Source organism: Mauremys reevesii, linkage group 7 (genome assembly GCF_016161935.1).
Source record: "Mauremys reevesii isolate NIE-2019 linkage group 7, ASM1616193v1, whole genome shotgun sequence".
NCBI classification, from domain to species: Eukaryota; Metazoa; Chordata; order Testudines; family Geoemydidae; genus Mauremys; species Mauremys reevesii.
The window spans coordinates 38,774,552-38,785,741 of NC_052629.1; the positions used below are offsets into that span (position 1 = coordinate 38,774,552).

Here is an 11,190-nt window from a genome sequence, read left to right on the forward strand (position 1 = left end):
CAGTCTCTGCCAGCGGCCAGCCCGCCCGCCGTGTAACGGGAAACCTCCTGGCGGCGGGGCCGTATCACGACAGCTGAGGGCTGCGGAATTTAGTTGCTCTCCCTGCCTCGACTGCGCGTCTTTGCGGCCGTTCCAGGTCTGGCCGTAAAGCAGCGCGGGTCGCAGACGTAGCGCGCGCGCGCCAGACTCGGCCCGCGGAAGGGATAAGCTAGTCGCGCGGCGCTAACGAGGCGCCAGCGGCGGGATGGGGCTGCTGGAGCAGTGCGAGGCGGCGTTCGGCGCCGCCGGCCTCTATCAAGTGCTGGGCGTCAGACAGGAGGCCTCGGGGGACGAGATCCGCCGCGGCTACCACAGGGTCTCGCTGCGGGTCCATCCGGACCGCGCGGCCCCAGACCGCAAGGAGGAGGCGACCCGGCACTTCCAGGTGAGCCCGCGGTGGTGAAGGGAAGAGAGGCGCCCCCCGGGCCGGGCACCCTGCCCCCCCCCCAGGAGCGGGCGCCGCTATTGGCCCCCGTTATGCTGACAGCCGCTTTGTGTAAGTGCTCGGGCTCAGCGCCTGTGAGGGAGCTGCAGAGGCTGCTCCCCTTGGCTGTCGCGTGTGGGGGGAGACCGAGCCGCGAGAAGGGGGGGCGGGCCGCTGCTCGGAGACTCGCTGCGGAGGGTGACGGTTGTTTCCTCAGCTCCTAGGCAAGGTGTATGCGGTACTGAGTGACCAGGAGCAGCGGGCGCTGTATGACGAGCAGGGGATTGTAGATGAGGAGTCAGACGCTCTGAGCCAGGACCGCGACTGGGAGGAATACTGGAGACTGCTCTTCAAGAAGGTAGGGGCTGTTGCAGTGAAGGGCTAGTGGCCTAGGGGAATTATCAGCATTGCTACTGGGTGAGTCCCAGATCTAGTGCTCCTAGAAGGGAGGGTGTGTCTGGAATTGCTAAATACTGATCTCTACATCTGGTACATGCTCTAAAAGTGCTGCCGCCCTGGTTAAGGGGAACTTGTTTTTTTTTTCCAGCTATCTACCATATCTGCCCTGATGTTGTACTGTCCTGGGCAGTTGCTAATTCTGTTGCTCTACCGTTCTCTCACTAGAAGGGAAAACCTATAATGGCAGCAGGCCGTAAAAGAGACCCAGTTTGGGAATATTTTAATGAAGTTCCTCTACCTGTGGGTAAGACAGGCATGCGTGCAAAATGCAAACAGTGCAATAAAGAAATGCAAGGCCTGGTTGCCCGAATGAAACAACATCATGAGAAGTGTTCCTTCTCAGGAGGAAGTTGTATTGAAGATGATGAAAGGAACATGTATGAACATGCAGGATCTTCAGGTTGGTAAACTTTTTAAATTCAAACTTCTTTCTTAAGGACAGCCTGTATTCCTTCTGGACTATTCTTGAATTCTTACGTTTGAGCAAAAAATATAGTTGTTACTCTATGGTACTATCATTTTTGATGCAGTTGTGATAAAGAAATAGCTGAAATAGGCAGATCTTCCTTTTACAATTTCACCTTTAAAGTAGTACTGGATGTCAGTGAATGCAATGAGTAATACTAAATGAGCAGTCTGGTAATAATAATTAAATAACTGTATTGATTTATTTTGTTTAGGAGAATCCATCCTCAACATGCAGGATTCTGAAGACTATCCACCTTCAAGATCACCATCATTTTCTATAGTTTCAGAGTTATCTGCCAATGATAGTGTTTCAGTCACATCGTGTATGTCACATAGCCACAGTATATCACCTGTAGCAAAAAGAAAAAAAAAATCTCTATCATCCAGAAACAACCATAGATAAGTTTGTGATAAAAACCAGCAGATTACAAAAAGAGGTAATTGATGAAAAAATTGCCCGGTTTGTTTATGCAACAAACTCTCCTTTCCGGATAATTGAGAACCCACACTTCATTAACATGGTTCAGTCATTAAGACCAGGATACAGTCCACCCAACAGAGCAGATGTCGCAGGCAAATTGCTAGATAAAGTGTATGAAAGAGAAATTGAGCAGTGTGCAAAAGGTCTAGAGGGCGAAATTGTTAACCTGAGTCTTGATGGGTGGAGCAATGTCCACAATGATCCTTTTGTATGTGCTTGTGTGACAACAGAAGAAGGGAATGTCTTCCTTACAGAAACAATTGATACATCAGGAAATGCACACACAGCAGAATACTTACAAGAAGTAGCAGGAAAAGCTATAACGAACTGTGAAAAAAAAATTCAAATGTCTAGTACGTAGCTTGGTCACAGACAATGTTGCAAATGTATCCAGGATGAGAAGAAATTTAGAAGAGTGTGAAGAGAGTCCCAAGCTAATAACATACGGTTGCAGTGCTCATTTGATGCACCTCCTAGCCAAAGACTTCAGTGTTCCAGAAATAAAAGCTAATGTTGTTGAAATTGCAAAATACTTCCACAACAACCACTTTGCAGCAGCTGCTCTGAAAAAAGTGGGAGGGACCAAGCTAACTCTCCCACAAGACGTGCAATGGAACTCAGTAGTGGACTGTTTTGAGCACTATATCAAGAACTGGCCTAATCTGATGACAGTTTGTGAACAAAATAGTGAAAAATAGATGGTACTGTCACAGCCAAAGTTCTGAACACTGGGCTTAAGAGAAATGTTGAACGTATGCTGAGTACCCTGAAGCCTATTTCTGTAGCCTTGAACAAAATGCAGGGAAATAGCTGTTTTATTGCTGATGCTGTTGAAATTTGGAAGGAACTGAGTGAGATCTTAAAAAGAGAAATATGTAATGACAGAGTTAAATTACAAGCATTAAAAAAACGAATGGGACAAGCACTAACTCCAGCTCATTTTCTTGCAAATATTCTCAATACTCGGTACCAGGGTCAAACCTTAACTGCTGAAGAAGAGGAGTTGGCTATGACATGGACATCCAGCAATCATCCCTCCATAATGCCAACTATAGTAAACTTCAGAACTAAGGGTGAACCATTCAAGAAATATATGTTTGCTGATGATGTTTTAAAGAAAGTCACACCAGTGAACTGGTGGAAGTCACTTAAGCACTTGGATTCAGAGATTGTTGAAGTGATAATCTCACTTTTAACAGCAGTAGCGTCTTCTGCTGGTGTAGAAAGAATATTTTCTTCCTTTGGATTAAGTCATTCCAAATTGAGAAATCATTTTGGACCTGAAAAAGCAGGAAAGCTTGTTTTTCTTTTCCAGATTATGAACAAACAGGAAAAGGAAGCTGAAGACGACTGAGTTAGAGGGAGAAGCCAATATTTTAAGTTTCTCATGTCGACCTCATAGTCTATTTTAATTTAAAAAATAATTAACTATTTAGTTAAAAACAATTTTAGCAAAAACAAACCTGATTTTAAAAACTTGAATGTTTAACTAAATTCAGAAATTCATGTTTGTTTTGTTAAAATATTTTGTTTGCTGTTAAAGAAAAAAATCTAGAATACAGAAAGTTGTTTTAGTTAAAACAATTTAAATGTCTGTCTGGTGATGTTCTCCTCCTAATACAGCATGTCAAGAAAATCCTCCAAATATTAATGATTAGCCTGTTGAATTGGAGACAGTTCACCTCCCAATGACTTCATAAATATCTGCTTCAATTACCTTTTGGTAAATGAAATAACCAAATAATCATTCATTTTCTGATATAGTTGTAAAACTAATCTGAAAAGTTTTTTCAAAATAAATCACTTACAAAATGTATAGTGTGTGCCTTCTAAAAATGAAACCTACATCGATCTCTGAGTTGTGAAGAATATGTATTAAGGTTATAACAACCAACAAGAATGCACTTTTATGCAGAAATTCATGATTAAATCGAGTCTTCCCGACTCATGATTTATATCAAATCCGCCCTGATCTAGCTGAATTAAAACATGTCACTGATCAGTTGGGTAGATGAAGCATCTTGTTGATATAGATGAACAAGGTGTAAACCAAGAGCAAAGTGATGGTTAGGGCTCTAGAAGAGACCTAGAAGAAAATAGTGGGCAGAAAAATTTCCCTTGGCTAGATTGCCTTCACCAAGGTTCAGTCAACAGTGGCTTACTGCAGTGAGTTTACAATGTACTTTGATCAGATTTGGGGCAATCTCAAACTGCCGTGGTGTCATAGGAGAGGGCAAACACATGGTCTTCTCTCGGGTGTCCTTGATATAATACTAGTTATTTCAATGGGCTTTTATCATGAGATGCTGGTGATGCAAAAGTCAGTTGTAGTTCAATTCCTTCTGGAGATAGCCTGGAGGCTGATGCTCTTAAAATAATGTAGTTACTGAATGATAAAGTTCAAGCTTGGTATCCCTTCTCTTCAACTTGAATGTGTAGCTGCTTTTAAGGGGAGCAGTGGGGGCAAGAAATCTAACTGGCTTCAAGACTCAGCTTGATAAGTTTATGGAGGGGATGGTGTGATGGGTGTGCCTACAATGGCATGTGGCCTATTGGGACTGCCAGTAGCAAAAATCCCCAATGGCCAGACGTGGGACGCTAGATGGAGAGGGCTCTGAGTTACTACAGATAGTTCTTTCCCAGGTATCTGCCTGGTGGGTCTTGCCCACATACTCAGGGTCTAACTGAAACCCATATTTGTGGTCAGGAAGGAATTTTTCACTGGGTCAGATTGGCAGAGACCCTGGGGATTTTCACCTTCCTCTGCAGCATGGGACATGGGTCACTTGCAAGTTTAAACTAGTGTAAATGGTGAATTCTCTGTAATTGTTAAGTCTTTAATGATTTGAGGACTTCAGTAACTCAGACAGAAATTATGGGTCTATTACAGGAGTGGGTGGATGAGGTTCTGTGGCCTGCAAAGTGCAGGAGGTCAGACTAAAATAAAGTATGTATTGGTAAGAATAACCAGGCTGGGCTCACAGCTCAGGCTGTCTCCCGGGGTGGAGGGTGGGGGCTCCAGTTTTGAGCCTGGTGGCTGGCTGATAACTTGGGGTGGGAGGGAAGCTGTGAGCCCAGGTTGGGCTCAATTTCACAGTATGGAGCCTACCAGCCGTGAAATTGTCATTTTTGTCAGTGTCAGGGCACCAGGCAGCCATGAAACTGACAAGAATGAGAGCCAGGAGCCCTTATAAGTAATGCAGTATCTACACCGGGGTGGGCAAACTACAGCCTGCGGGCTGGACCTGGCTGGCAAGCTATTTTAAGCTGGCCTGCGAACGCCTGCTGGGGCGCTGGGTTGGGGGCCGCACCAAGTGGCTTGGCCCCGGTCCGGTGCTCCAGCTGGGGCGCTGGGTTAGGAGCCGTACCACGCGGCTCCCGGAAGCCTCGGCATGGCCCCGCTCCAAGGGTTGGGAGCTGCTCCACGCCTAGGAGACGGAGAAGGGACATGCCAGTGCTTCTAGGAGCTGCTTGAGGTAAGCACCGCTCAGAGCCTGCACCCCATAGCCTCTCCCCACGCCCCAGCCCTGATCTCCCCCTCCTGCTCTCCAAACCCCTCGGTCCCAGCATGGAGCCCCCTCCTGCATCCCAAACCTCTCATCCCCAGCCCCACCCCAGAGCCTACACCCCCAGCCAGAGCCCTCAACCCTCCTGCACCCCAACCTCAATTTTGTGAGCATTCATGGCTCGACATACAATTTCTATTCCCCGATGTGACCCTCAGGCCAAAAAGTTTGCCCGTCCTGGTCTACACGGACACTACGTTGCCCTAACCTCATGGAGGTGCAGTTATTATGTCGGTGTCGCAGGCCGCTTACTTCAGCAGAAGCAGCATTCTAGTGTAGACATAGACATAATTAGGTTGAGGTCAGCTGCCTTACAAGGACCTAACTCTGTAGTGTAGACCAAGCCTAAGTGCCTATGGGTATGTCTATACTTAAATCGCTACAGCAGCAGAGCTGCTGCACTTCAGTGTAGATCGCATTCCACAAGATTAACGAGGGCCTCCTTGAGATGCCTTAAGCATATTCCCATTGTAGAAATTTGCAGAGCTGCTACATGGACATTATGCATTACACCTAGCATCCCAATAGGATGCTCAGTTTATTAGAGCCTCCATGTCCCACTTCCTTCAGATGACAGTACTGCTTTTCAAATTGTCCCATGAGTTTGAATGGGTGGAGTCCTTCCTAAAGAATTCCCATTACTGGCGAATAACCTTCATTTCCCTTTTTAGAATACTTTTTAACATCAAAATTTGGGCTGGAAAACTTGAATGTGTATCTAAATTTCTTTTCTTTTCTAATCTGACATTGAGAATTTGCCTTCCGTGGTAAATAAATCTTGATGTTTTAACTTAATTTTTAAAATTTCAGATCACCATAAAAGATATTGAAGACTTTGAAAAGAAGTACAAAGGTTCAGAAGAAGAGCTGGCTGATGTTAAAGCAGCATATGAAGATTTCAAGGGAGACATAGACAAAATTATGGAATCTGTGCTGTGTGTTGATTATACAGATGAGCCAAGAATAAGGAAGATCATACAACAAGCCATTGATTCTGGAGAAGTTCCATCCTACAAAGTCTTTGTAAAAGAGTCGAAGCAAAAAATGAATGCAAGGAAAAGGAGGGTATGTTACTGCACGTGCAAGGGGTCAAAGGGGAAAATTATTGAATATTTACACTTGGCAGGAAGTATTCTTTTCAAATCCATGTAAACTGTGCCTCAGTTTACAAATTCTCTCCCCATTGGAAAAACAGAGAAAGTTTCTAGACTCAGATTCATACTTTAAGTCCAGCAACTCATGATGGTGTCTCAGTTCTTTCTTTATAAAACTCATCCTATTTTGTCTTTTCAACAGTAACTAAGGCTTTGTCTACACTAGCACTTTTGTTGGAAAACTTTTGTCAGTCGGGTGTGGGGAAAAAAACCAACCCCCTGACTGACATAAGTTTCGTTGACAAAAGTGCCAGTGTGGCCAGCACTTTGTCAGCAGAAGATGTTCTCCTGCCGACAACTATTGCCATGTCTTAGGGGTGGTTTAATTATGCCAGCGGGAGAGCTTTCTCCCACTGGCATAGAGTGGCAACACAGGACACCTTACAGCGGTGCAGCCTTACATATAAACATAGCCTTAGTTTTTCAAATGTCATGTCCTTTAATTGCAGTCAGTTTGCTGCTAAGGGTTTCAGTGCAATAATAGGCACTTTCTACTTGCATTTCATTTGTTTGAATACCATACCCACTTTGCTAACAGCTTATCAAAGTTCAAAATTTTGGAGCAGATCAGTGTCTCTTGATCCAAATCTAAAGGGACAATGTTAGGCCAAAAAACTGACTTCTGGAATCATACTATATATTTATTCTTTATATGAGACAGTGCATGCAGCAATTTTATTGATAGCTGAATGATAAAAAGTTGTTAAAATTCAGATGCGAAGAAGCAAAAACGGGGTAGGATTTCCTAATAGCGGAACCAGTATTGGACATTTTTTTAATGCAGACAACACTTTTTAAGGCCAAACAACTTTGAACAAATAACTTTTTCCACTAGCGTTTTTTGCTACTTTGCTCCTCTGTTTTGTATTTAGACACAAAAGGAAGTATCAGTGACTCTTGTAATAAAACTTTGGTCAAATAACATGCTGTTTGTTTTCGTCTAAGCAGCTAGTTACTATTTCAGGCTCAAGAAGAAGCTAAAGAGGCAGAAAAGACCAGGGAGGAACTCGGTCTTGGTGATGGGGAAGATGACTTGAAAGCACTAATTCAAGTAAGATTTGAGGATCTCTGCAAAGAAGGCTTTTTATGTCTTTGACTTCAGATAGTTGTTACCTTTTGGTGCCCAAATGCCAGTAGGCTAATATGGTTGCAGATTATTGCATATTGGAAAAAATCTACTGGAGATTAGAATGAGTCCTAGTGTTGAATTTTGTGCCTTTCATTTAGTCTTCAGAAGGCTCTGATTAACACTGAATATGATGCAAAATTTTATTTAATAAAATCACTTAGACAACCTGGTTCACTGTAGTTATACTTATTCTGGTCCCAAATAAACCATGAAAGTTTAGACTGGGAACCTAGGAATTGGTATACTGAATAGATACCACAATAAAGGAACCATTGATGTGTTTGCAGTCTCTGATGGGTGTAGACACGAATGTTCTTCATTGGCTTTGTACTTTACTCTCTGAAAGATTCCACAGGTTGTGTGGTGGTAGTTGGCCCTGAGGTCTCTATCCTGTTGGGTACCATAAGGATCTAGTCTGTCATCCCTTATTCAATGTGCATGTGAGGCCACTCCTTAGTGAGATGTGTTGAAGTGTTCTCATACTGATAACATCCAGCTTTATATAGCTAGCTTGTCCATCCCAGATCGTGTTGTCAAGTAGGCAAATTTGGGCCATGAATAAGGGCAAGAAAGCTGAGTTTGAATCCTGAGAATATTAGTGATTATGGAAGATTGGAAGACACAACTTGTAGTTAGCAGAGATGTTATAATTTCCTCTTATTACAAATGAAGGCCAGACATCCTCACAGGTTGCATCTTGAGGTATGTAGTTAGATTCTCAGCTGTTTTTAAAGGACAAAAGAGCATCTGCAACCAAGCTGGCTTTTTACAATCTGTGTCTGACCAGGAGGCTACATTCTTTTTTTTCTGAGGTGGCCATGCTGCCATGATCTGTGCTTGTCACCTGTAGGTAGGACAACTGCAGTGCATTCTACATGAGATTACACTTTAAGTTTATTTAAAATCTGAAGTTATGAAGAATGTAGTAACTTGATAGTTCAGTGAAGGGTCTTCCTGTGAACACATGATATCAATACTCCAAGAGCTTTAGTGGCTGCTTAATGTTTTCCAGGTGGAGTTTAAGGTATTGGTTTTTACCTATAAAGTTCAGTGGCCTGCTTCTCAGAAGTGCTGAGCAGCCACTAGTCCATTGAAGTCAAGGAGAACTGCATGCTCAGCCCCTTTGAAAAGCAAGCTATAAGTGACCTGAGATTTTTCTGTTTGAGGAATTGCGTTACTCCCCATGACATATTGTCACTGAGGTTCGTGGAGGTGCCTGAGTTTGACTTTGAGCTCCTGATAAAGGGTGTTGCATGAAGAACCCTTGACTTTGGAATTCACTGCATCTGTTCTCCCTGCCTTGATCTGAAATATTCGGAATCTGCTGATCTTCCCCATATCCAGCAAGGCCTATCTGAGTAGGCATTTAGAAAACACTGAGGGGGCTACAGGAGGGATGGTTTGCTTTGGAAGGGCATGTGAAGATGTTGATTTGAATTATGCTTGCTGATATGTTTGTAGGGCTGGCAGAGGAAATGTACTGCTGTTTCGGTTATATTTTTGAATTGTAACTATTTTAGTTAATGGCAAGGAAGCTTCCTGTGAGTCTCTTATGCTGTATTTGTATAAACAAATTAGATACCTAGATCATTTCTCCTTTCCAGAATATAGTTCTGGTCTGTTACCTCCTTCCAGGAACCCACCCCCATTGTCAATCAGTTAATATTTTTGTTAACCTTTTCTAGCCTTTATCTTTAAATTTATTTTTAGATACTAGATTAAGGTGGACCATAGATTTTTACGTAATTGTATTACATATTCCATATTCTCTTAGTACATATCAACGTCCTATTTAACTAGACAGGTTATTCTAATGAAGTTGGATCTCACAATGACTTTTTGGTAAACAGATTTCTCGTTCATTTTATAGAGCAGAAATAAAGATAGAAAAAAAGAAATAGATGACTTTCTGGCTCAAATGGAAGCAAAGTATGGAAACAATTCCAAAAAAGGAGGAAAGAAAACAGCACCCAAGAAGGCAAAGAAATAATCATCTATTGACTTTCTAGCCTGTATGTCAATCCACAAATGAACACCTAAGTTCCAGTGAATCTCTGCAACCTTCCTGACTTCCACTGTAGAGCACATGCGCATCAATTCATTGTGGCTGGGAAGATATGATAGCAAGTGAGATGAAAACGAACTTTTTGGTGACACAATTTTAAATCTTCTCCTAAATTTTCATTAGGATTAAATAGGTTATTGGATTACCATTGGGCCCCAGATAAGGGTTGTAAATGTACTATTTGGAATCTGTATGTCTGTCAAAATTTGAATTATGTAAGCACATCAAAACCCAACTGGTGAGACTGCTGGTGGCAAACAATGTAATTTGACAGGATTGATAGTCTTAAAAATGTTGGTCTGTGGCGTGTTACCTGAATATCTTCTTTTCTAGTTCTGTTTATGCTTACCAGTTTCCTCTGTAATACCCTGTTGCTCTTCTTATGGTCTTTGCACTTCAGCAGGGCAAGAGTTTTTCAAATATTTGTGGTTTTATTAAAGATATTTTTGAAAGCTAGCTTAAATAAAAACGTTTTTGCAAAACTGCAGTACTCTTGTTTTTTTTCAACCCCATGTTTTTGCAAGTGTTTTTATAGATGTCTAAAATAGAATGGTAATAATGAAATTGACTATCTGTTCAACTAACTGATGTTGAAATGCCTAACATGAAGTAATACTGCACGATATTACAGCATCTGACAGAAAACCAACCATTCAAGCAAAATGATGGACATATATTCCCACAATGGCATGCGGTTATATCGACACTTGTCCTGCAAGAGGCCTGTCACCAGTTCATTATTTCCATAATGAAGCCCTCTTTCTGTAAGTTATATGAAAGTTCTCATGGAACTGGTCTATTGTAAAAATACAAGTAAGTTAAGCAACTTCATAAGAAAAAAATCTAAGTGAAGTAATAGTCCTGTAGTAAGTTTAGTAAGAATAATTTAAAGGCAGCAGAAATTCATGTAATATGCCTTGGTATAAATTGGAGGGGCAGTTAATTTAAAAAATGCATTAGCTGAAAGAAACTGTATTTAGACACAGCCTTATTTTATTTTGTGAAACCTATTTCTGTAGGCCTTTTTAGTAGCCAGGTGCTAAACATTTGCAACTTGAAGCTAATGGAAATTACAGGTACTCATCAGTTTCTAAGATCACTCCCTGAATTTAAGGTTGACTAGAACTGTATTGAAATGATTGAGTGTTTTGAGAATAGTATTTCATGCTTAGTGTTACCTCATTGCTTTTAACAGTTATTACCCTGAAGCTGACAGACGAACTATATTAAATCTTTAAGTAACTATGATTGGGTGCAAAACAAATCTTACCAAACAAAAGTATTCAGTAGTGCAAACTTTTGACATCTGTTGGTCCCTTTTTATCATGCACAGGAATTGTATCTGTAATGAGATTGAATTTTAGTAAAAATAAGTCTCCAGAGCTCATCTCAGGCTACAAACTAC

General features: G+C 41.9%; 1 protein-coding gene across 1 annotated transcript; it reads left to right on the forward strand.

The window, feature by feature from the left end:
• Window positions 1-101: 101 nt before the first annotated feature.
• On the forward strand, window positions 102-9,933 carry DNAJC9 (DnaJ heat shock protein family (Hsp40) member C9). The gene is made up of 5 exons (XM_039482759.1): window positions 102-424; window positions 681-821; window positions 6,248-6,502; window positions 7,556-7,642; window positions 9,591-9,933. The coding sequence occupies exons 1-5, from the start codon at window positions 245-247 to the stop codon at window positions 9,708-9,710; spliced, it is 783 nt and encodes a 260-aa protein (XP_039338693.1). The 5' UTR covers window positions 102-244; the 3' UTR covers window positions 9,711-9,933.
• Window positions 9,934-11,190: the final 1,257 nt, after the last annotated feature.

Bases quoted from the DNA above. Each gene is read 5' to 3' on its own strand.
- DNAJC9 (XM_039482759.1), top strand. From the start codon at position 245: ATGGGGCTGCTGGAGCAGTGCGAGGCGGCGTTCGGCGCCGCCGGCCTC. The intron at 822-6,247 runs GTAGGGGCTGTT...TTAAAATTTCAG, and splicing joins GGAGACTGCTCTTCAAGAAG to ATCACCATAAAAGATATTGA. The intron at 6,503-7,555 runs GTATGTTACTGC...TTACTATTTCAG, and splicing joins TGAATGCAAGGAAAAGGAGG to GCTCAAGAAGAAGCTAAAGA.